The following is a 26,205-nucleotide window of genomic DNA, read 5'->3' as shown; positions in this document are numbered from 1 at the left end:
AAATTGAATAAATTATTTTTTTAAAAAAGGAAGTTTACCGACATGCCAACCATCCAGTATAAGAAAGTTCTCAGGAAAAGGTACTGATCTTAAACTAAGACACAATGAAACAGTAAAGGATTGTATAGCAGACACACCTGTTCCCCATCACTGTCTTCACTGCTGCTTAGTTTTAAGTCATCTTTTAACATACTAGAGGAAAAAGGCAGAAGGGAGCATCAATTAATCACAGCAGGCCAGAGTACTAAATATTTACCAATAATCCAGGAACAATCACATTATTAGCCAAAATTTTAATTGAAGCACACATGTACACACACTCTCCTGTTTGCATTTTTCACATTCTAGTAAAAAAAAAAATCAGGAGTGGGAAATTAGCCATTGTATAACCTAAACTTTCCACACATTAAAAAAAAAATTAAATCAGGTGGTGGTGCACACCTTCAATCTCAGCACTGGGAGGCAGAGGCAGGTGAATCTCTGGAGTTCAAGGCCAACCTGGTTTACAGAGTGAGTTCTAAGACTGCCAGGGCCACACAGAGAATCCCTGTCTCAAAAAACAAAAACAAAAATCTAAAAAAGCAAAATTTAGTGTTCTGCAAAGAGAGCAGTGGGCATGGCAGGAACAAAACTGCCACCAGTAAAACATTCAATTTTGCTTTCTAGTTAAACTTTCAAATACACTCTTGTTACAACAAACTTGCCTCTAATTGTCCACAGGCATGTATACTAAAATAATTAATATTCTACCAGATATGACCCCTAAAGAAAAGCAAGGTAAAATCAAAGCATCAAGCAATTCCTTCTTTGTCTCCAATGTCCATGAAGAGAAAGATCTGAGTAACTTCTGGCGATTGGATAACTGAAAACCATAACAAGATTGAGTCAAAGCTCTGGTTCATAACTGCCTTGCTATGAAGACAAGTGACACCAGCAGAAGAGTCTGGGTAAGAAATGATCATGCATGAATTTTTAAATCCAAGTTTCAAACCTTCCTTCACCAAAAGTCAAACAGAATTTAAACAATATAAATACAATAAGCTGACAATTTCTACAATTTGCTTTGAAAGTAAAAACAAAGACTTAAGTTTTCCTTAAGTCCAAATCATTAGATTTAAAATCTGAGTATCACAAAACATTCTGGGTTTTGTGTTTTTCTTTTCATGAAGGAAAAATTAACAAAGTTTGGAAGATCTGTACCTAGAAAATGTTCACTTCCTCATTACCAGTAGTTCATTACCTTTCTTTTTAAAGTGTTGTGAGTCTCCAATAAGTAGAAAGAAGTCTTCTTTCACGGCAGAAACTACTTCCTTCTCAAAGCCTAATCTGCATCCCTAAATCATCTGATCACAAATTCAAAATACACACACACACAAAATCACCTGGAACAACCAGATGACTATATGACAAGTGTTTTAAAACTAGTTCAGTAAAAGAAATTTTTTAAAGTTTTCTTTTGAACAAGGGCTTAGCATATCTCTATGACTGATTTCCAGTAAGGAAAATGTACTTAACTCTGAATTCTCTCAGCCCTTATGATTTAATAATGGCAGCTCAATGCACCTGTTATGTCAAAGCCTTTACGACACTGCTCTACATCCAGCATGTTTTTGTTTCCTCAGCAACCAAAGTGGTATTCCCATATGTAGCAGACATACATTATTAGTTTTTGGCATAAAGATATGCTAACAGGAATATAGTGAGTTTCTCAGCAGTGTATGGAAGTTGATTTTGTTCATGTATTTACTTCTCAGTCCTCTTGTTACATGAAGAGGCTATTAGGCTAAGGTTAGTGCTGTGGTCTGTGGCTGTGGCACAGAAAGCCACATGCTGGCTGTTTCTTTGGAACTTTGCTCTAATCACTGAGTTAACCTGACATCTCAATAGTTCAGGCACTCACTCTCTTTTTTTTGGGGGGGGGGGGAAGGCAGAGTTTCAAGGTAGGGTTTCTCTATGTAGCTTTGTAGACCAAGCTAGTCTTGAACTCACAGAGATCCGCCTGCCTCTGCTTCCCGAGTGCTCTGGAGATGTAAGTTATTATCATCTAATACACCTACCCCTCTATTGTGATACATATTTCTGATTCTACCTATAAAATATAATAAAAATATGAAAATTTAAAGATAGCATAAGCAATGTTGCATTAGCTGCTAAATAGAAAGTTTACTACAAAGAATCCTATCTTTAACCCATTTTTTTAATTAAATGTGCAGTGCTGGCACATACCTTTAATCCCAGTGCTCACCAGGCAGAGGCAGGCGGGTCTCTATGCATTCAAGGCCAGTTTGGTCTACAAAGTGAGTTCTAGAAAAGCTAGGGATATACAGAAACTGTTTCAAACACACAGACACAGACACACACAGACAGACAGACACACACACACACACACACACACACACACACACACACACACAGAGGCAATCTGTGAACTCAGAGTTGGGGTGGACAAACAGTGACTTGCATGGCAAACCTAGGCTACTACTATTTTGTTTTGTTTTTTCCTGTTCCTGTTTTTTGTTTTTGTTTTGGTTTTGGTTTTGGTTTTTCGAGACAGGGTTTCTTTGTATTGTTTTGGAGGCTGTCCTGGAACTCACTCTGTAGACCAGGCTGGCCTCGAACTCACTGAGATCCACCTGCCTCTGCCTCCCGAGTGCTGGGATTAAAGGCGTGCGCCACCAACGCCCGGCTTCCTTTTGTTTTTGAGATGCTTGTTGTTTTGGAAAAAAGGCATTTCTAGATATAGCCCAGATTGGCTGAACTTGCTTTGTAGCCCTGGTTGGCTTTAAACTCATGGCAATTCTCCTGGCTCAGCCTTCTGAATGCTGTGATTATAGACATGTTTTTCCACTGCTGTTTTGTAAATAAAATTTTATTGAATTGCAGATATTGCTCACTAGTATGGTACTTGCCTAACATGTGAAAGAACCTGGATTTCCATCACCACAAAAAACAAAAGAAAACCTAGCTATGATAGCACTTGCCTATATATAGTCTGAATACTTGGCAAGTAGAGGCAAGTGGAGCAAGTTTATGTCATCCCTAAATACATATGGTGAGGATAATCCAGACACCATGAGACTTGATCTCAAAAAACAAAACCAACAAAGTTAGTGTTATCAGATAGAACACAGTCATGTCTGTGGTCTATACAGCTTTTACATTGTAATGACAAAACTGACATAAAATCTACAATACGCTCTCAGGCCCTTTACAGGTAAAGTTAGCTTATGTCTGCCATAAAACATTAGTGTTGCCGGGCGGTGGTGGCGCACGCCTTTAATCCCAAAACTCCAGAGGCAGAGGCAGCTAGATCTCTGTGAGTTTGAGTCCAGTCTGATCTACAGTATTAGTTCCAGGACTGGTTCCAAAGATATACAGAGAAACTCTATCTCAAAACAAAAACAAACAAACAAACAAAAAAAACCCACAAAAATCCAGCTATTGCAGATAACTTCTAGGGAAAGAAAAACACCCATTAAGCAATAAACTTACGATTTTGACTGGTGCCCATTTGATGATTTAGCAGAAGTATTGTATCTTTCTAAAACAAAAAGATAATAGAAGTGAGCAAATGAAACTGGTTAGATTGCAAAATGTCTATACAAAATGTCTGTCTTCCAAACCATAAATCAAAGTAAGTACATTGCACACAGTGGACATGAGACATGTGTATTCTCATAAGCAAAGATCTTCTACAGCCATTTTAGAAAACAATGTGTTCACATCACCTTATCAATACTATAGCTATCCTGCTACCTATCTATTTCAATGAGAGGAATCTACCCAGTATCTGAAGGAATGCTCACACATAAATACAGAAATGATATTAATAATAACATGGCTTGCCTGGTGGTGGTGGCACATGCCTTTAATCCCAGAACTTGGGAGGCAGAGGCAGGTGGATCTCAGTAACTTCAAGGCCAGCCTGGTCTACAGTATGTATGTGTATATATATATATATACATATTTTTTTTTGAGACAGGGTCATACTTGCAGAGCCCGGACTGGCCTTGAACTTGTAATCTTTCTGTCTCAGCTGCCAGGGTTATAAGTCAGGATTATAAGTGCGTGTCACCACATCTAGCATTATAATAGCACAGCTTTAACAACAAAAGCTAGAAAATAAAAATACATGTCCATTAGTAAAAGGCTAATTAGATAACCAATTATTTCATGTAAGATGGCTTTAATATTGCAAAAGAGTAAACTCGAATTACATACTGATAAACACTTAAATCTAGTATTGGGGTAAAGTTGGTGGAAGAACTCAGGGAATGGCCAACTAATGACTAGCACACCTGGAGACCCATACCCTGAGAGGGAGCTCATCCGTGAGGGCCAGGACACCCCCCATATAAATAAATCTAGTGAAAAACACAAAGTAATAAAAAAGATGAAGCTTATGATCTCATTTGCCATTACTAAACACTGGGGAAGTAAATGAAGGTGAAGCAAAAATAAGGAGGAGATATTAAGAGAAAATAAAAAGGTTTTGGTTTATAGTTAGCTATTTTGGGCATATCTACACGTGAAAGTTGGGTTTGGTGATGAATGCCTTTAATCCTAGCACTCCAGAGACAGAGGCAGAAGGGTCTCTCTCCAAGTACCAGGACAGCCAAGCCTACACAGTGAGACCCTGATTCAAAAACCACCATCACATCCCTTTACCTGAAACTACAGCTACAAGGTAGAACTAAATAGACATACACAGATTTAAAGTTTAACTGCTATAAGTTGTCTTGTGACCTCCACGTGTGTATCATGACATTCCCATGCCTTCTAAGCACATGATAAATATGTAAACACAGGAGTTTCATTTTATTTTTATACTCTAGCAAACGGTAAAAAAAAAAAACCAACTTATTTTTATCTTTCAAAATACTCTCAGATCAGCCTAAATCTACCTAATAAACTGTTGTTAAGTATATATCAACACTTAAACCTGCCATGCCCTGACCTCACCACTGGTAATCTGCACATTTCTTGGTTCTACATATTCCCTGCAGCCATCTTCCACAAGACTTCTGAGAAGTAAAGAGTGGAGGCGAAAGTGAGGTTGCAGAGGGCACCAGGCTTTCTATCCAGATCAGAAGACTCAGGAAGAATGAATGGGGAATGCATAAAGAGCCTGTGGTAGTGCTAACATGATCCTGCCTACAGTTTTATCACCACAAAACCAGTACCATGAAGGAAGTAGAAAGACAAGACTAGCTCTTGAACTTCGTGAGATGCCCAATAAACTGATTTTATAAAATTTCAACTATTCAAATAAGTTTATTTTGATTTTTTGTTTGTTTTTTGAGACAGGGTCTCTCTCTACATAGGCCTAGGTAGGCTGGATTTCACTTTGTAGACAAGGCTGGCCTTAAACTCACAGAGATCTGCCTGCCTCTGTCTCCTAAATACTAAAGGCATGTGCCACCATGCCCAGCTTATTTTGGTTTTTAATGACATATAGTTCTTGAGTTTTCTTAAGACTCAGCTCATCTTGTTATTTTTTTAATCAGTTCATAAAATCAGAGTCAGACATGTAAAAAAAATTATAAGTACCATAAGGCAAGGCTATATGAAAAAAAGGCCCAATAAGTAGGTGAATTTGAAAACCAGCAAGAAAAGAAATACTTACTTTGTTCTCCAGGGCCAAAGTTAGACTGCTGAGACTCCTAAGAGAAAGGAACACAAAGTTATACAAAGTGATGGCATCAGAAATATTCATTAGTTGGGAAAAGTTCCAAGTGTTAAAAATGCTTCAGAGTATATGAAAGAGAAAAATACTGAAAGAATGAAATGGCGCAAAGCCACCCAAGTCTCTGTTTCTTTTCAGCAGCACTCATAATACTCATAATCTAATTCAGAGACCTATAGAGTTCAAATAATTTCAAGATTCTTGGTCAAGCCGGGCGTTGGTGGCGCACGCCTTTAATCCCAGCACTCGGGAGGCAGAGGCAGGCGGATCTCTGTGAGTTCGAGGCCAGCCTGGTCTACAGAGTGAGTTCCCGGACAGCCTCCAAAATGATACAGAGAAACCCTGTCTCGAAAAACCAAAAAAAAAAAAAAAAAAAAAAAAAAAGATTCTTGGTCTTGGGTTAGAAAAATGTCTCAGTGCTAAGAGTGCGCTCTTGCTGAGGATCTGAGTTCAGTTCTTGGCACCCATCCATGTTGGGTGGATCACAACCCTTGATAACATCACTTCTAAGGAATATGACACCCTCTCAGTCTTCTTGGGCACCCAAGGTCATTTGCATATAACACACACACATTTTTAATTAAAAATAAATTTTTGATTATTGGTCTTCAGAAAATGATTGACCTACAGGTGTAAGTACTAGACAGCACTTGCATTCATACTCGAACAATGGATTCAATCTCTAGTACCCAAAAGAGGAAATAAAAGGCTCAATTTGAAAAAAAGAACTAGGGATTTAGCTCAGTTGATAGTTGAGACAGTCAAGGAGTTCAAGATCATCCTGGACTACTTTGTCTCCAAAAGAAGGTTGAGGGTTATACCTCGAAAAACAAAGAATGATGGTACAGTTTTATGCTTTTTTTTTTAAGTTTTATGATCGTACAGAACCTGGTACTAGAGAAGTTTTAACAAAATAGAAATGCAACTTTCCAAATAATTTCATGTGCAAAAGTGTGTTTTTCCAGGTTAAGTCTATGTTATAAAATATAATGCTAATTATACCTAAACCCATATAAAGTCTAATTAAAAATAGGCATAATCTTCCTTTAATAACAGATTTTTTTTTTCTGGGAAAAAGCAACCCAAATGATAAGAAAGCTAAAATATACATCTGCTGTTAAAAAGAAGTCAAGTAGCCGGGCGTTGGTGGCGCACGCCTTTAATCCCAGCACTCGGGAGGCAGAGGCAGGCGGATCTCTATGAGTTCGAGGCCAGCCTGGTCTACAAAGTGAGTTCCCGGACAGCCTCCAAAATGATACAGAGAAACCCTGTCTCGAAAAACCAAAAAAAAAAAAAAAAAAGAGAGAAGAAGAAGAAGTCAAGTAATTTTCAAAAAGGGTAAGATCACTCAATGAAGAAATAACCTTTCCTACAAATTGTTGTCAGGACAACCAAAGAGCCACAGCCAAAAGAATGAAGTTAATGAAAAGGCTAAAGAATACAGTGTTAAATCTTAATGATTTCCCATTTAGCAGAGAATTCCTACTATAACACATCAGATAAACACAAAAACAGATAAACTGGATTTCAGAGAAAGAGGCAGGTGGATCTCTAGGAGTTAGAGACCAGCCTGGTCTACAGAATGAGTTAGTTCCAGGACAACCTGGGAGGTTACACAGAAAAAACCCTGTCTCAAAACAAAAACCCCAAACAAACAAAAATTCACTCTATTAGGAATTGTGGCTTATTTGAGTAGGTATGGCCTTGTTGGAGGAAGTGTATCACTGTGGGAGTGGGCTTTGAGGTTTCCTATGCTCAAGATACCACAGTCAACTTCCTGTTGCCTGCAAGATAAAGGACTCTCTCAGCTACTTCTCCAGCATCATGTCTGCCTGCACACCGCCATGATAATGAACTGAACTTCTGAACTGTAAGCCGCTACCTCAATTAAATATTTTCCATTACAGAATTGCACATGAAATTATTTGGAAAGTTACATTTCTATTTTGTTAAAGCTTCTTTAGTACCAGATCCTATACTATCGTAAAACTTAAAAAACTAAACAAAACAAGCTGTACCATCATTCTTTGTTTTTCGTAGGTATAACCCTCAGCCTTCTTTTGGATGGTTGTCCAGGATGATCTTGAATTCCTTGACTGTCTCAACCTTGAATAAGGGCTAGGATTGCAAGCCACCTTTGCATCACATTCACTCATACGATAGGTAGGAGTGAAACCCATAAAAGCCCTATTCTCAATGACTCCACTATCAATGAAAATAAATGCAGAATGAAAGTGTGCTATGTATCAAACATAATATTTAACATAAGCTCACTACTGTTGAATATGAGAGACGGCTCAGCAGTTTGAGTCCCAGCACTGACATAGAAGTTCAAGCTGTAACTTCAATCCCAGTGGATCTAATGCCCTCTTCCAGCCTCTAATAGCATTAAAGACATGTAGTGCACATGCACAGACATATATGCAGACAAAACACCCATACAAAGTTAGAAAAGAAACAAGACTGAAAGTCCAGCAAGATGGTTATGTGGGTAAAATTGCTGGCTGCCAAGCCTGACAACCTGAGTTCTATCCCTGGCACCCAGACAGTGGAAGAAGAGAACTAACTCCCAGTAGTTGCTCTCTGACAATAAACATAAAAAGTAAAGATCTAGTTGGGCATTGGTGGCACATGTCTTTAATCCCAGCACTTGTGAGGCAGAGACAGGTGGATCTCTGTGAGTTCAAGGCCAGCCTGGTCTACAGAGCAAGTGCCAGGATAGGCTCCAAAGCTACACAGAGAAATTCTATCTCAGGGGGGGAAAAAAAAAGTAAAGATCTGGCATCAGAATGCACACCTTTAACTCACGGCACTTAGGAGGGAGAAGTAGGGAGAATCTGTGAGTTCTAAGCTAGCCTGATCTATATAATGTTCTACCCAGGACTATATACTGAGAGACCATGTCTAAAGAAATTAATGAAATACACAATGTCATTCAAATTCAGAAGAAAAGAAGTGGGAGGATGTAGCACGAATAATAAAAACCCAGAAACAGATATTGTGGTTCAAACTGAAGTTCAGATAGCAAAGCAGCCAACCACTAGAGAGCTCTTACCTCTACCAAGGCTCAGACCAAAGGGGGTGATCCTGTCCTCTGTGTGGCTGCAGACTTAATACCCTGCACTCCTGTCTCCACCGGCCTTTCACTCCTCTCTAATGCTGGGATTAAAGGCATGCACTACCACCCCCCAGCTTCTATGGTTAACTAGTGTGGCTGCTGGGATTAAAGGTGTGTGCCACCACTGACTGCCTGACCTTTTATGGCTAACTAGTGTGGCTAGCTTTGCACTCTGATCTTCAGGCAAACTTTATTTGCTGGATCATAAACAAAATATTATCACAGGAGGGTTAGTTCTAGGCTTTTTCCAGGCACTGGGAATTCTGGTACACAAAGCTGTGCCTGGCTGTGGTGGTTGCAGCTGTTTTGGTTGTAGTGTATTTGCTAGTTTTTGATTTTGTTTTTGTTTTGTTTGAAGCAGGTCTCACACTGACATACTTGCTAATTACCCAGGGATGACCTTGAACTCCTTATGCTCTTGATTATAGATCCCAAATGCTGGGATTACATGCATGAGTCAACAGCCTAGCAAAAATTCAGGGGCATTAAAGCAAACTATAAAAATATTAAAAAGCTAGGCATAATGGTGCACCTCCTCCTTAATCCTATCATTCAAAAAACTGAGGAAAGTGGATCTTAGTGAGTTCAAAGTCAGCATGGACTACATAGTGAGTTCCTGAACAGTAGATCTGCAGTCTGTCTCAAAATAAAAACACATTAAAATCACCCCTTCCAATATGTTCCTAAACTTGAAACTTCCAAATTATCAATGGTGTAAAAGCCATTTTGGTGTGCTCATTACTGGCACTCTTCTGTTTCTTCACACTCTACCTGATATTATCTCTTCTAGGATGCTATCCCCAAATTCCCTAGGTCTAACAACATTCGCTTTCTTTCCTGTCACTGGAGCTCACACAGTTTAATACAGAATGGAACAACAAAACAGAAAACTCTATTAAGTAACTGGAGTCCTTGAAGAAGGGGGAAGGAAGAAACATTAAAAAAATCTGAGTACTATAAATAACTGCAAAGGTTTTCCTAACTTGATAGAAACTATATAAATCACAAACTTCAAGTCCAACAAACATCAAGCACAAGAAAAGAATATACATATAGATTATTCAAGGCAGAATTTTACAATTAAAACGAAAAAAAAAAGCTACACATGGCTATAATCCCTTTAGTCCCTGTAATCCCAGAGGTAGCAGAAGCAAGAGGACATCAAGGTCCAGATCAGTCTGGACTCCATAGTGAGGTCCTATGTAAACAAACAAAACATCCAGGTACTGTGGTACTGCCAACAGTACCAGCTACCTTGAGAGTCTGAGGCAGGGGATAACTTGAGTCCAGGATTCTAGGCCAGGCTGGACAACAGAGCATGATCTCTCTCTCTCTCTCTCTCTCTCTCTCCTCTCTCTCTCTCTCCTCTCTCTCTCTCTCTCTCTCTCTCTCTCTCTCTCTCTCTCTCTCTCTCTCTCTCTCTCTCTCTCTCTCTCTCTCTCTCTCTCTCTCTCTCTCCTCTCCTCCCCTCCCCTCCCCTTCTCTCTCTCTCTCCTCCCTCCCTCTCTCTCTCCCTCCCTCCCTCCCTCTCTCTCTCTCTCTCTCCTCTCTCTCTCTCACACACACACCCCACACACACACCCCACAAAGATTTGTTTTAGTTCCATAGCAAAGAGTACCGAAGGAAACAGGTAGGACAGAAAGAACTGGCACAAGATAGAAAGCTCAATGAACAGAAAGGCATGACAAGCAAAAGAAATGCTAGATGTACAGGAAATGGGTTCTTAAAAAAATTAATACTGATAACAGATAATGGACCGGGAACAGTGGAGCACACAACCCCAACACTTGGAAGACGATGGCAAGAGGATCAAACTTTCAAGTTCATCCTTAGCTACACAGAGTCTGCGGCCAGCCTGGGAGACAGAAGATAAGAGGTTGGGCAGGGTTGGAGGGAAAGGAAGACAGAATATTAAGAGAACACGGTAAGAGAAAAAAGACCCCATTCCAGAGTCTGGTTGAAATCTCTCACCAGAACCAATAATTCCAGAAACATTTTCTCTGAAGTTGCTTACATAGTGATAATATTCCTTTTATACAGAGCTATTTTCAAATAAAAATGTTAAAATAGCAAAAGACCATTTTTAAGGGCTGGGCATACATGAATATACTCCTTTCACAGATATAAACTTGAAAATTTCTAGAAATCATACAAACAAGTCTGTAAATTTTATAATAAAAACACCTTAATTTCCTATATGATCTTTGTGACCTAGGATTTTACCTTATTAACCGAAATCCTACCCATCATCAGAACTCCTCTATGATCTCACTTATGCTCCTTAGCAACCACTGGGATAACTAGAAGCCACCAAAATGCAACATAGAACTAATGTAAGCTTATGGGACTCTTTAGAAACCTATAACCGTGCTCTTGGATGTGTTCCTTTTCCTGAATGTATCTCTCTCTCCCTAGTGTGTATGTGTAAATCTACTTAAAAACTTCCTCCTAAACCTGGCGCTGGTGGCACACCTCTTTAATCCCAGAACTCGGGAGGCAGAGGCAGGCGGATTTCTGTGAGTTCGAGGCCAGGCTGGTCTACAGAGCAAGTTCCAGGACAACCTCCAAAACCACAGAGAAACTCTGTCTCGAAAAACCAAAAACAAACAACAACAACAAAAAATTCTTCCTAATACAGTCCAACTCTGCTTCATTCCGACTTATACGGAAATTCTTTTCTGAGGCCAAAAAAAGCTTGGTTTCATCCAAGTACAGATCATTGAAAAAAACTCAGGCTGCTACAAGGCAGAAGCAGAGCTATTTTCCTAGCTCCTGCCTCACTGCTGCTGACACAATAACACAGAAAATTTGCCTAACACTAAACCAACTTGGTTTGGCACACACAGAATACTTAGCAGTACCAAAATATATTCTTTTCAAGTGTATAGAAAATATTTACAAGAGGAGAAATACTCTGGGATTAAATAGTTCTTAATAAACATAAAATGATTCAAGCCATATGAAGTATACTTTCTGACCCAAATGAAATTAATCCACAAATCAGTAACATATGTGGAAAATCTCCCAAACAATATATATAACATGCATTTTATATATGTACATATATAATAAAATATTTCTTAAAAAACACCAGTGGTGGTGCATGCCTTTAATTCCAGTACTTGGGAGGCAAAGGCAAGCAGATCTCTGAATTTGATGCCACAGCTTGGTCTACAGAGTGAGTTCCAGAACAGCCAGGTCTATACAGAGAAACCCTGTCTTGAAATACCAAAAACCAAACAAACAAAACTTGAAAATAAACCATAAAAAGATGTTATTAAAACACAGAATATTAAGATTTGTGATGCTTTGCTTAAAAGCAGACATTACAAATAAAGGAAACCCACAGTTTCATAATACTGAAAGCAGAAAAAAAACATAAAAAATTAGGGCAGAAATAACTAAAAAGATTTAGGGAAAACTAGACGAGACTTAAAAAAAATCATAGGAACACTGTGGGGAGAAAGGGGAAAGGACAACTTGTGGGAGTCAGTTCTCCTCTCTTCTTCCTCACGTAGGTCCCAAAAATCAAGCTCAAGCTATCAGGCTTGGTGGCAAGCACTTTTACCTACTAATCCATCGCTGGCCTCAATCCTTGCCTTTATTAATTAATTAATTTTTTTTTTTTGAGACAGGGTGTCTGTGTAAAAGTCCTGGCCAATCTGGAACACACTCTGTAGACCAGGTTGGTCTTGAACTCAGAAAGATCTGCCTGCCTCTGCCTCCTGAGTGCTGGGACTAAAGGCGAGGGCCACCACCCCCTGGCCCATCCTTAGTTTTATAGTCTCATCTTTGTTAAACATCAAAATGCCAGCAAAATAAAGATGTATAAAATTGCCATCAGGCTATGTGTATAAGGTGTATATGAAACATAAATCAATTTTGTGTTCATACTTCAGTTCAGAGTGTTCATTTCCCACATGGAAGTATTTCAAAAAACTTAAAGCACTAAAACTGAACATCTCTGACTCCAAATATATGGAATTATTCCACCCAGTACTTGGGAGGCAGAGGCAGGCAGATCTCTGACTTTGAGGTCAGCTTGGTGTACAGAGTGCTATCCAGGACAGCCAGGACTGTTTCACAGAGAAATCCTGTTTCAAAAAACCAAGTAACAAACAAACAAGACTAAGATCACCATAAGCTACAGAGTTCAGGGCCAGTTTGATCTACATGAAACACTGTCTCAAAAAAGAAACATAAAGTGGAAAATAGAGGAAGACATTGACACAGACCCCAGCTTCCACATCCAAGTGAACAGGATGTGTACACCCACACACACACACAAACGTACACACAATAAAAAAAATGATGGCTGGTGAGATGGCTGGGTGAACAAAGGTGCTTGCTGTCAGCCTGACCATCTGAACTCCATCCATCCCTGGGACCTACATGGTGGAAGTAAAGAACCAGTTCTCTCCTCCCTCCCTCCCTCCCTCCCTCCCTCCCTCTCTCTCTCTCTCTCTCTCTCTCTCTCTCTCTCTCTCTCTCACACACACACACACACACACACACACACACACACACGCAGATTCACACATACACACAAATAAACAAGAAAAAATTCTTAATTAAAACTGTCAGTGAACACCAAAGAGAAATGGCTAAGTATAGTCAGATAAATCATACTTTAGATGTACTTAGAAGACATTAAATACCTCTAAGTAAACAACATGGAAAGGACTCCAAGACCACAGCTGACAGGTTAATGATACAATTTATCTGAATAGAAATAGCATATGTATATAGAATGAGTCCACACGTATGAGTTTGTACTTATGCATGCAGATGCATGAAAAGGTTTGCAAAGACACATGAATTTGGATGAGTTAGAGAACAACAACCAGGGAAGAGCTGGCATTATACGTCCTGAACAAACTTTCACATGAGAATGTATTTTTGCCTGATTATTTGGGGGAGATTTTTTTAAACTCTGAAAATATAGCCAGGTTGGCTTTAAATTCCTGATCTCCCTGTCTTTGCTTCCATAGTGCTAGGGATTACAAGCATGAGTCCTGCACCCAGCCTTGTATTTTTGTATTGTTTGTAAGTATAAATTCATTTTTAAAAAATTAATCTGCAGAGTTTAGATGGGCTAAATAAAAACTGCTGTGTGAGGGAGGGCCTTTGTCATAGGATGTAAATATTTTTGTGGCTAGGTTCTGAGAAGCGCCTCAGAAAACAGCCTGAATAGGTCTAGCCACCTTCAGTCTAGAATACCATGAGTTTGTAATAAACAACAATTTTTTTTTCTCTCTCAGTATTGCCTTCCAAGTTTTCTTAAGTACCTCTCAGTTCAAGATGCTCTCAATTCTATTATTTTAAAATTTCTTCAAAAATCATCGCTACTTAAAATTGTTTATTTTTAAAATTTATTTATTGTGTTTCCCACTAGGGAATGGCAAGACAATTTTGAGTTTGTATGATTTTAGTTGAGCCATTTAAAGTTTTCTTACATTATCAAAGACAGATTTTATTTACTTACCTTAGTTGGAAAAGGAAATTTGGAAGGTTCTGTTTTGCATGGTGTATGAATAGCCGTTAGAGGGGGAGGCCATGAATGCGTCATCTCCTGAAATGTAATTATTACAGTTTGTTTTCAACCAGGAAAAGGTTACAAAACTATACAGTAAAAAACCAGCATTGTACTTAGAAATACTGGTTTCATGATTGATCCTCCAATGGGTATTAATAAGGCACAACTGTGTGCAGGCAGTAGGGCTGGTAATGGGGCAGAAAATAACAAATTCTCTCTGACTTTAAGGTGTATATAGGCAGGATGATAAAATATGTGGATAGTTATAGAAATCAATCTGTAAAGAAATACAAGGTCTAATGGATTTGTTCACTTGTTTTTTAAAACAGGGTCTCATTCTATAGCCCAGGCTCCCTTAGCTTGCTATGTAGATCAGACAGGCCTTGAATTTTTGCTGATCCTCCTGCCTCTGCTTCCTGAGTGCTACATTAGAGGCATGAGCCACCATGGCCCCCAAATGCATATTATGCAATCCTACTTAAAAAAAAAAAAAAGATCTTGCTGTAGGAATGAAGAAGACAACAATAAGAAAAACAGCTAAAATTAATCTTACCGTTAATGGATCAGAAATGATGCTAAATGTTTTGCTTATCAATCGTTTCTTCAAGTCATGAGATAGATATTATTACCCTAACTTATTTAAGGTGAAGCTGAAACAAAAGTCAACATTCTTTATTCACGGTTGCATGATTACTAAATATTGGACAAAGAATTTCACTGTAGGAATTCTGACTACAGAGTCCACGTGCCGACTGAAAATTTTGGTCATGTGAAGATCAGAAGAGAAATTTCAAAAGCACATTAGGAAGAAAATAGGTAAGAAAGACCCTGGGTCTGATCTCATTCATTTTCATTCAGTCTACTCATGCTACAAATAGCTGGGTATGATTGCATATGCCTCTAATCTCAGCTCTTTAAGAGAAAGAATCAAGGCAGCCTGAGCTATATGATACCCTGTATGGGGGGGGGGGGGGTGCACCTCAACAGCCCAAGTGAATTAGCATAACAATGTGTATGTCAGAGGATCAAGGAAGAGAGGTATCAAGACTTAGAATAAGGGAGTATTTTATTTCCAGCATTTTGTTAAGTTTAACCATTGGGAAAAAAAAAGGTGACTGGTGGTGCTTAGGAATTTATACTGTGACTATAATCACAGTTATATAAAGATATATCGAGATTATATAAAGATTCCAAGGACTCATAGACCACATGTTAACAACTCTGGTATCCAGCAATATACTACTGATTAAACAAATTAGCAGACATGCGTACAATGAAACACCAGACAGACATTAAAATGAGAAATTCAACTATGATATGAAATGATGTCCACACCATAATACTGTCAAACACAAATCATAGTCTATGCCCCAGTAAATATTTAAAATGTTAAAAGTCAAGCTTTTGGAAGGATGCTTAACAGTAGCTATCTTTGGTCAACAGAATGACAAAAGTGGGTGAGGGACAGGGCAGTTAACACAGTGTCTACTATAGCAGCCACTTGCACAGACAGGGTGGAGGAGATGGGCACAAAGTCCCACCCGAGTTGAGGAGCTGTTGACAACTGATAGCTAGCTGTTGGGAGAGGGAGAGTCAGTTTTCTTTAAGGGCATGGTCCTTGGTAGGTCAGCCACACTCCATCAGATAGACACATACATATTCAAGGGTATATGGGCAGCACAAGGTGAACTTCCTGGGCAAAAGAAAAAGGACATAAAGGTGGGTGGGTAGGGAAGGGGCAGTGGAACGTCAAGGAGTTGTGAGTGAGTATGATCGAAATACATTAAATGAAATTCCCAAAGAACTAATAAAAAAACGAGGAATCCCTCCCAAACAAAACAAAATACTAGCCACTTGCATGTAATTGCTTTCTATCTTCTTACAATACTTGTATTATTTCCTACTCCCAACCCTGGAAAGTCAGCTTAAACTGTACAGCTAACATCACTACCACATTGTTAGGACTTGACACATAATAGGTGAATCACTGACAACTGAAATTTTTCAATAAACATATTATTTTTAGACAGAAATGTTTCCTAATGTTCATAAGAGTTCCTAGAAACTGTGATTACAAATTGAATGGAAACAAAAACCTATGAAGGGAAGGTTGAAACTTCTGTACCTCAGATTTTTAGTACTGGCATTTCAGAAATCAAATGCCAAAATATATTCAACAGCTAATCTTTCTAACAATCAACCTGACTGGGCACTAAAACACTCAAAGTATATGTCAAGTTCATACCTAGAAAAATGTAGGCTACATGTTTAGTAAGAACAAAGAGACAAAGTCTTCCAGACTCTTAAGTTCCTTAAGTTCCATATATTGCTAAAACTTCAAGGGGAAATGTGTTGTGTTCCATTAGAATACACAAACACAAAACAAAACCCAACAACAACAACAAAAAAAAAAAAACACACACACAAACACACAAGCATTTCACATGCACAAGGGTTTGTGTGTGTATATCTCAAAAACATGAATGCTTGGGGCTGAAGAGATTGCTCAGTAGTTAAGAAAATGGCTGTTTTTCCAAAGAACCTTGGTTCAATTCCCAGCACCTATATGGCAACTAACAACTGTCTGTAATTCCAACTCTAGGAGATCTGTCAGCCCCTTCTGACCTCTTTGGGCAACGCACACATAATGTGCACATACATGCAAGACACTCAATAAGTTTAAAGAGCAGGGGACAAAGAGTGACTGAATACTTTATGATATGGAAAGTGAAGAGTTTTCACTGTGGCCTGACACAGGAAGAAGAAGGTTTCCCTGGGATTCTATAGAAGACAATTTTGTATGTACTATTACAGACAAAGGAGGGAAGTATTCCAAAGAATTTGACTTTAAGGAAGTGATTAAAAGTGTGGAAGTGCATGTCTCTGATCCCACTGCTTGGAAGGTAGGTCAAACAGGAGGACAGAAGTTCAAAGCCAGCCTCCACCACAGGAAACCCTATCCTAAAAAGAAAAGAAGAACTGTAGCTTAGGAAAACTAGTTTGGCAAAAGTGTTCAGTCAGAAGCAGAACTGCTGAAGACTGGCTATGGGGTGTCTGGATGTTAAATTCTTCCTCAGAATTGTAGGCTTAGCAACCCTAGTGTCTCTTAGAGAGCCACTGAAAACTTCGGCAAAACAAGTCATTATGAAGGCTGGGGCTGAAATGAAGCCTTGAAACAATATAAAAGGGCAGCTAAGTGATTTTAAAGGCAGAAACAAAAAATTAAGACTGTCTTAAGGATTACTACTACTACTACTACTACTACTACTACTACTACTACTACTACTACTACTACTACTACTACTACTACTACGTGAGCCAGTGTAGTGGTGCACAGCTATAATCCCAACACTCGGGAGGCAGAAGCAGGAGGATCTCTGTGAGTTTGAGGCCAGCCTGATCTACAGAGTGAGTTCCAGGACAGCCAGGGCTACACAGAGAAACCCTGTCTCAAAAAAACAACAAAACACCACTACTGTGTGGGCATATGGGCATATAGCCATGGCACACATGGAGATGTCAAAGAGTGTCATGTGGAGGTCAGAGGACAACTTTTGGGAGTCAGTTATCTCTTTCCACTGTGAATTCTGGAGAAATGAAGTCATGTCATTTAGGCTGGTGGTGTGAAAAGCAGTTTTACCTGTTGAGCCATCTTGGCCCAAGTGAGGATTTTTAAAATTACTGAAGTTGGCAGAAATGGAAAGAATGAAGATTTTCGAAGAACTTTTAAGTCTAAACCTAATTTTGTGGTTAAACAGAGTATGTGGAAGAAATTAGAGATAATGAGGACTCTATATTTACAAGTATGGAAGAGTGGATTAACAGGAAAGAACTAAGAGACACAAGCCAAAACCTGTAAGAGACCAAGGCAGAAGAGCAGGATTGAATAGCTAGTTGTCTGATAAAGCTAAAGATGGTACATAAGGTGAGTAAGAGTGTAAAAAGAAAAATGCCTATCACTAAGTGAAAAAGAGAAGCCACAACACTACTCAAGAGTGGTAAATGAAGCTCAGTAACAAGGAAGGAACAATGTAAAACTCTCAAACAGCAGAGACAGTAAAGAAAATAAGAACACTAGTTCTTATATGCATTACACCCCAGGCAGAAGACAAGAGAAGGGCATTAGAAAAAACAGTTCAGCAAAATGGTAAAGGGAGATTGTACTGGCTAGAGGAAGAAACGGGAGAGTAAATGGTGGGAACAGATTATAGGAAATAGGCCAAGACAGGTAAGTCTCAGAAAGATATGCCATAAAATCCAAGTATAGACAAAGAATTCAGAAGCTTCCAAAACAAAATAAAAGTTATGTGTGACTGATGTTTTTCTCTTAGGAGCAGAAGCAGCCAATACCACTCGCTCACTAACTGGTCTTCCCTTCTTCCCAGCAGGGGAATACACTTTTTCAGGCATAGTAGACACTTTTAAGTGTCTAATGAACACTCCAGATCAACACTCAGAGGACAGCTCTTATTGTAGTATCTAACCAGAACAGAATGAATGGCAAGCTGTAAACCAAACTACTATCAACTTGGTGACTACTGAGTTTTATAAGCCTAAGAAAATGTAGTTATAATTGGTTTCTTCCTCTTTTCAAGACTAAAACCAGCATATATATTACTTATAAACAGCAAACAAAATATGTCTAGAACCTAAGAAAAGTCGGTTATTTATGATGGGCATGGCATAATCAAGTTATACACATAAGCAATCTGTGTTAAGAAGGGATTAAAAATATGAATCAGAGTTAGTAATACAGGCATCATAATTAAATAACAGATCAGAATGATTAAAAAGAAACTTACTTTAAGTATTTCATCCACACAGGTTACATCACCAGAAACTGATGCCTTAAGAAAAAGAAAAAAGAAACAGACATTAGATTTGAAGAAATTTGTTGTTAGAATTATAGTATTTACTAAACATATTTAAAACATTAGAAATTACATAAATGAGGAATTATTTATGGTCCTATTATTTTAAGTCAGAACTCTAGCTAGAAATTTTGAATTAGCTTTCCTGTACAAAAATTTTAGAAAGATTTATTTATTTTTATTTTATATATGTAACTGTTTTGCCTGAACATATACATGGGTGCTATATGCTTGCCTGGTCCTGCAAAACCAGAGGATAGCACTAGATTCCCTGGAATTGGAGTTATAGACAGTTGTGTGTATGCTAAGAATACAAGATGGGTCCTCTCCCTCTAGAAGGGCAACCAGTGCTCTTAACCACTGAGCCCTCCTTATAGATTCCAGATTTATTTATTTTTATTTTATGTATTTGGTTGCTTTGCCCACACATAGGTCTGTACACTACTTGTGTGCCTAATCCCTATGGAAGCCAGAAGAGGGAATCTGATCCCTTAGAACTAGAGTTAGAGACAACTGGTGAGCCATCATATGGGCAGTGAGAATTAAATGAGATCTTCTGGAAGAACAGTCAGTGTTCTTCGCCCTTAAATCATCTCTCTAGCCCCTACAATTTTTTAATATTTTAGATGATCAGATTTCCAAAATTTCAAGTTATTCATATACAAAAATATAACATGATGCTGAGACATAACTGAGTAAGCATTCCACATAAACTGAGCAAAGTATTATTTGAATGACTAGAGATACGGGCCACAATGAACATTTTACATAGTATTCCATAAACTATAGAAGGCAGATTTTTTTTTTTTTTTGAGACAGGGTTTCTCTGTAAGTTTGGAGACTATCCTGGAACTCTCTTTGAAGACCAGGATGGCCTCGAACTCACAGAGAACTGCCTGCCTCTGCCTCCCAAATGCAGGGATTAAAGGCATGCGCCACCAACACCCGGCCTGTAGGTTTAGTTTCTTGATTCTTATTTATGCCTTAAAATTATCAGTCTGGGCCGGGCATTGGTGGCGCATGCCTTTAATCCCAGCACTCAGAAGGCAGAGGCAGGCGGATCTCTGTGAGTTCGAGAGCAACCTGGTCTACAGAGTTAGTTCCAGGACAGCCTCCAAAGCCACAGAGAAACCCTGTCTCAAAAAAAAAAAAAAAAAGAAAGAAAGAAAGAAAGAAAGAAAGAAAGAAAGAAAGAAAGAAAGAAAGAAAGAGAAACTAAACCCAAATCCAGTTTCAAAGATGATGTATTTGAAGAAAGAACAAATTACTACTTTTCTGAGTGTTAGGAGGCAACTCGGGTCCTCTGTAAGAGCAGCAAGTACACGTAACCATTGATCAATCTCTTCAGGCCCAAATTCTTTTTATTTAACTTTATTATTATTGCATGTATGTATATGTGTGTATGTTAAGGGCAGGGTGGGATGTATCGGGGAGAGTAGGTCAGAGAGCAACTCTTAGCAGTTGGTTAGTTGTCTCCTTCCACTATGGGACCCAGAACTGAACTCAAGTCATCAGGCTTCTTTGTTTTTTGTTTTGTTTTTGTTTTTCAAAACGTTCTCAGTAGCTTTGAGACCTATCCCTGAACACAATCTGTAAATCAGGCCGGCCTTGAACTCACAAAGATCTGCCTGCCTCTGCTTCTCAAGCGCTAGGATTAAAGGCATGTGCCACCACTGCCATTACCACCTGGCAAGTCATCAGGTTTCTATTTCACCCACTGAGCTACCTTGCTGGCTCAAGATTCCTAAATGTGCTCAAACATCTTTAACTTTGGCCAGGTGTTGGTTGCCCACACCCTTAATCCCAGCACTCAGGAGGCAGAGGCAAGCAGATCTCTGTGAGTTCGAGGCCATCCTGGTCTACAGAGTGAGTTCCAGGACAGCCTCCAAAACAATACAGAGAAACCCTGTATCAAAAAACAAACAAATAAACAAAAATCCCTTTAGCTTTGATTCTTTCTTCTGCTATTCTGAGCTCTAAGCTATGCCTTTTGTCTTTTTAACCTCTTTATTGTATAAACTACATTAAAAGATAAACCTTGAAGGGGTGGGGAAATGTCTCAATGGTTGAGAGTATGGGCTGTTCTTCCAGAGCACCCAGGTTTGATTCCAAGCAATCACATGGCAGTTCACAACTCCAGCTCCAGGGGATCTGAGGCCCTCTTCCTTCCTCTATGGACACAGGCACACACAAAGTATATAGATATACATGCAGGAGGGACATAAACTTAAAATAATAAACCTTGCATATATGACAATGATTTGTAAAACCTGTTATTCTGACAGTTTAGTATTCAGCTATTTCAATGTGAATGCTTAGTTCTTTGGCTATTTTGAATGTCAACTTTTGAACAGTTACAGTGGTTGTCTCAGTCCTTTAGCTGTGAGCAAAGGAAACAGGCATCAGAACTACACAACATTATCACTTCTGTAGACTCAAAAGTCCAACTATTTATCACCATAAACCATGTCCTGCTTTATTTGTAACACTATAAGAACAAACAAGTTAAGTTTCTCTTTAAATAAAAGGAAACAAGCTATACTATCCCATAAAACCAAAAGAAATGTAAGCTATCAAATCTCACTTTTAGTTTATACTGAATTGTCATTTTAACATTTGAAAACCTATAAATGATATTTTCTTTATTATCCAAGAATAGTTCTATGGATCCACTTGGTAGTCAACACCCAAGTTGTTCTTTAAACCTTTTTTCTTAAACTTTTTTTTTTTTTTTGGTTTTTCAAGACAAGGTTTCTCTGTGGCTTTGGAGGCTGTCCTGGAACTTGCTCTTGTAGACCAGGCTGGCCTCGAACTCACAGAGATCCGCCTACCTCTGCCTCCCAAGTGCTGGGATTAAAGGCGTGCGCCACCAACGCCCGGCTTTCTTAAACTTTTTAATTTCTGTGTCTTACTATTAAGGCAAAAAGACAGTTCCAATTCACTGATATGTCTACAGATTATATAGTCACAATGCTAACTAACCACTCTAAGTGTAAGACTTACATCCAAAGGTCGGGAAGGTATTTTCAGCTTGGTGAGATGTGCTTTGCTGCTGGACTTCAACTCAGTCATGTTACTACCATGAGACTGACTGCTGTAGTGCTCAGAGGACAGCTTTGGTTCCACAGACTCCTGTCCATCCATGGGCCGTACATAGGCAGTGGGTTTCTGTAACATTGAACTAGATTTTGACATCAGAGAAGGTGGGAAAGACTGATTTGAATGTTGCCCACTTGAAAAAGGGACGCGGGAAGGAGAATCCCAGTTGGCATCAGGGTCCCGAGGTGATTTGGAGCGCTGATGTTCCTTGCTATGGTGATCATTCCCATGAGATCTGGAATGACTAGAACTTAATGAAGAAACAGCCTGGGTTTTTCCAGGGCTTGAGGACCGTGATTTGGAGTGCTCTGACCCATGCTGACCTTTTTTCCGACTACCGCTATATGAGTCACGGTCATGTCTCTGGCTACTACTACTGCTAGTGCCACTACCACCTGCACTGGTCCGCTGGCTACTGTGTCCACTCTGCAAGCCAGAGGACCGTTTCTGAGACTGAGAAGTGCTGGGTGCAGGTCCTACAGGAGTCCATTTGTTACTCTGATGAGAGCCTCCATGTCTCTGTTCAAAAAAATTTGGGTTTGCTTTTTCTTCTGTCGTCGTTGGTGCTGCAGGCTTGGGAATTGCAACAAGCTTTGGTATAGATCTATCTCCTATGTAATCCTTCATCTCATCGTAGTTTCCAAGCATACTCTGAATACGACTTGATAACTTATCTTCTTTGCTAGTCTACAAAAGAAAAGAAAAAGTACTGTTAGAATAATTTAAAACAAAATATTCTTCTAAACTCATTTTCTATCCTTCAATCAGAAGAGGTATTTTTAAAGAAAGGTCTCGATTTTTATCTTAAAGTTAGCATCTACAAATAAACATCAAATACACACACAAAACAAAAATAAAACTAGATCCTCTCACACGCTAGGTGAGCACTCTACCACTGACTCTACTACATACTCTCAGTCCAGATAAATATTTCTCATAGTGAAAAAAATTTATCATAAGTATCTAAGGAGCCAGGTTGTGGTGGTGCACACCTTTAATCCCAGCACTGGGGAGGCAGAGGCAGGTGGATCTCTGTGAGTTCAAGGCCAGCCTAGACTATAGAGGGAGTTCCAGGACAGCTTCACAGAGACACCCTGTCTCAAAAAATCAAAGCAAACAAACAAAAAGAAATCAAGACTAAATAACCAGGGATGGGATGGAGGTCAGGTGGTAGGTACAGTGCTTGGAAGGAATGCATGAAGCCCTGTGTTCAATCCCTAGCAACACATAATCTGACTTGGTGACATATTCCCAGCACTAGGGAAGGTCACAAATTCAAGTATTCAAGTCATCCCTGGCCACATGGTAAGTTTTAGGCCTGCAAAACCTGAGTCATTATCTTTAAAAAAGAAATTCAAAAAAAGAAAAAAATTCCTGAAGAATCAATAAAAAATAAGTAAAAATAAAAAGGAAAACAGCTGGGCCTTGGTGGTGCACAACTTTAATCCCAGCCAGGGGGCAGAGGCCAACCTGGTCTACAAGACCTATTTCCAGGACAGTCTCCAAAGCAATACAGAGAAAACCTGTCTCGAAAAACCAAAAAGAAAAAGGAAAAAAAACAACAACAACAACAACAACAAAACACACAACCACTATTTATTTTGAAATTAGGAAACATTAAAAACATTAATCATAACTTTATATTGTTTGAAAATCTGTATGATCTTCTTAAGGAAACAAGATAAATATATAGAAACATCAGAAAATAATTATTTTTATAATTATGAATTGAATAGTAGCTTGATTCAAGGATTCTGGACTTTTAAGTTTTAACAGCTGTTGAAATAAAGGCCCAAAGGCAAATGAAATGCTAGAAAGACATGTCACCAGTAAAGCTACATTACTCATGAGAATTAGTACTAGAACTGGAGGGATAGCTCAGCCGTTAAAAGGTAGGCTCACAACCAAAAATATAAGAGAATTGGTACTACTCAGTGTTCTCTTTTTGTAACCTCTAATCAAGAACAATGATAGTAATTAAAAATAGCAATTGGGGTTAGAAAGATTGTTCAGTGATTAAGGACACACGGCTGCTCTTCCAAAGGACCAGAGTTCAATTCTCAGCACCCACATAGTGGCTTACTCTTGTCTGCAACTCTAGCCCCAGAGAATCTGATCCCTTCTTCTGGTTTCTTCCAGCACTGCACACATGTAGTACACAGACATATAGGTAGTCTAAATATTCATACACATAAGATAAAAACAATAAACAACTTTAAAAAACTAAAATAACAATTGATTCGATTTATTTCTCTTAATTTTTTAAAATACTTATTCATATATGGTGGGACATGGTGGCAACATGCTTTCAATCCCAGCACTCAAGGGGCAGAGGCAGGTGGGATCTCTGCGAGTTGGAGGCCAGCCTGATCTACATAGTGAGTTCCAGGACAGTCAGAGCTATGTAAAGAGACACTGTCTCAAAAAATTTTTTTTGATTATTCATTATATGTATTTTGTCTACATGTATACATGTGTAACTCATGTGTGTCTGGTGTTTGCAGAAGTCATAAGAAGACATGATGCCCTAAAACTCAAGTTACACATGGTTATGATCCTCCATGTAGGTGCTGGTAATTGAACCTGAGTCCCCTGGAAGAGCAATAAATGCTCTTAACTGTTGGGCTACCTCTTACTCAATTTACTGACTGCCTCCAACAACATATTCCAATGTAGCTGATAATGATTACATACATTAAAAGAAATGTCACAGAATTTAATCTGTGATAACAGAATGAGGTAAACATACATTAAGAAACATTCCAACAAACCAATAGTCAATGAAACTTAACTAAATAACAAATGGTAAGAAATAGAGAGAAACACAGCATCTATGATAGTCTTTGTTTGTTTGTTTGTTTTTGTTTTTCAAGACAGGGCTTTCAGTAGTTTTGGAGGCTGTCCTGGAACTTGCTCTGCAGACCAGGCTGGCCTCGAACTCACAGAGATCCTCCTGCCTCTGCCTCCCAAATGCTGGGATTAAAGGCTTTCGATACCACCACCCAGCTGAAAGTCATCTTTGATTGATGTTACAACCAAAGACTACCTAATAGACTACAACAGACTACCTAATAAACATTAGGCTCAATGACAAATGTAGATTCACTGACAAAAAAATATTATTTTGAGACAAGGTTTCTTCTCTATGTAGTCCTGCCTAGCCTTAAACTTAGAGATCTAACCTGCCTCCAATTCCCAGGATCCTTCAATTAAAGGCATGCACTGAGCTGAAGAGATGGCTCAGTGGTTAAAAGTATGCATGTACTGTTCTTTCAGAAGACCTGAGTTTGGTTCCTAGCACCCATGTCAGATGGATCAAGTTTCCTGTAACTCTAGCTGCCAGGCACCAGACATCCTCTTCTGGCCTCTGCAAAGATCTGACAGTGTGAACATCTTAAAAATGCTTATAAAAACAAATCTTAAAATAAATCCTAAAAGCCCAAATGCCATGTGAGGTGAAAAAAACATTCAAAGAAAGATAACTTACAACTTTGTATGGCTCAGCAAACAGAGGTGAGCTAGGTGGGAAGGCGTCTTCACCCTGCTGAATTTCCTGATTCCGCCTTTCCCGTTCTTTCATGCGCAGCACATTCCGGTCTTCACGGTTCATGTTGCTATGAGGAGAAGTACAATTTTTACATCACAAAAATAAAAATGTCATATTCTGTACTGACTGTCAATGTAACACTCCAAAAGGAGATTTGAACTTCTTTCAACTTCTGGGCAATTACCAGGAATTTGTGCTGAAGCTTGATTCTGGCACTGGTTTTAGCAACTAGCAGCACTATCATCTTCAACAGTCACCCAGAAAGAAAACATTAGGTAGAATATGAGAAACCACTACTCCACCAAAACAATTTGTTTTTTTTTTAAGTTCTGGGAATTGAACACAGA

At 38.9% G+C, this 26,205-nt stretch overlaps 1 protein-coding gene across 4 annotated transcripts in view; it reads right to left on the bottom strand.

Moving 5' to 3' along the window:
* Aff4 (AF4/FMR2 family member 4) overlaps window positions 1-26,205 on the bottom strand; it is a 73,282-nt gene that overhangs the window by 29,168 nt on the left and 17,909 nt on the right. For 2 of the 4 annotated variants that reach the window (XM_040748614.1, XM_040748615.1), the window contains exons 2-8: window positions 25,799-25,925; window positions 22,216-22,998; window positions 19,144-19,188; window positions 14,291-14,377; window positions 5,627-5,663; window positions 3,493-3,541; window positions 138-192 (exon numbers count right to left, since the gene is read on the bottom strand). In XM_040748614.1, coding sequence (XP_040604548.1) covers window positions 138-192; window positions 3,493-3,541; window positions 5,627-5,663; window positions 14,291-14,377; window positions 19,144-19,188; window positions 22,216-22,998; window positions 25,799-25,921 — 1,179 coding nt within the window. In that variant the 5' untranslated portion in view covers window positions 25,922-25,925. The remainder of the gene's footprint in view (window positions 1-137; window positions 193-3,492; window positions 3,542-5,626; window positions 5,664-14,290; window positions 14,378-19,143; window positions 19,189-22,215; window positions 22,999-25,798; window positions 25,926-26,205) is intronic. The other 2 variants (XM_040748616.1, XM_040748618.1) reach the window with 1 other exon arrangement.

This window comes from Mesocricetus auratus, unplaced genomic scaffold, assembly GCF_017639785.1.
Source record: "Mesocricetus auratus isolate SY011 unplaced genomic scaffold, BCM_Maur_2.0 Super-Scaffold_100007, whole genome shotgun sequence".
Classification (NCBI taxonomy): domain Eukaryota; kingdom Metazoa; phylum Chordata; class Mammalia; order Rodentia; family Cricetidae; genus Mesocricetus; species Mesocricetus auratus.
Note: the sequence above shows the minus strand (reverse complement) of the source record. Positions and strands in the feature narration are given on the sequence as shown.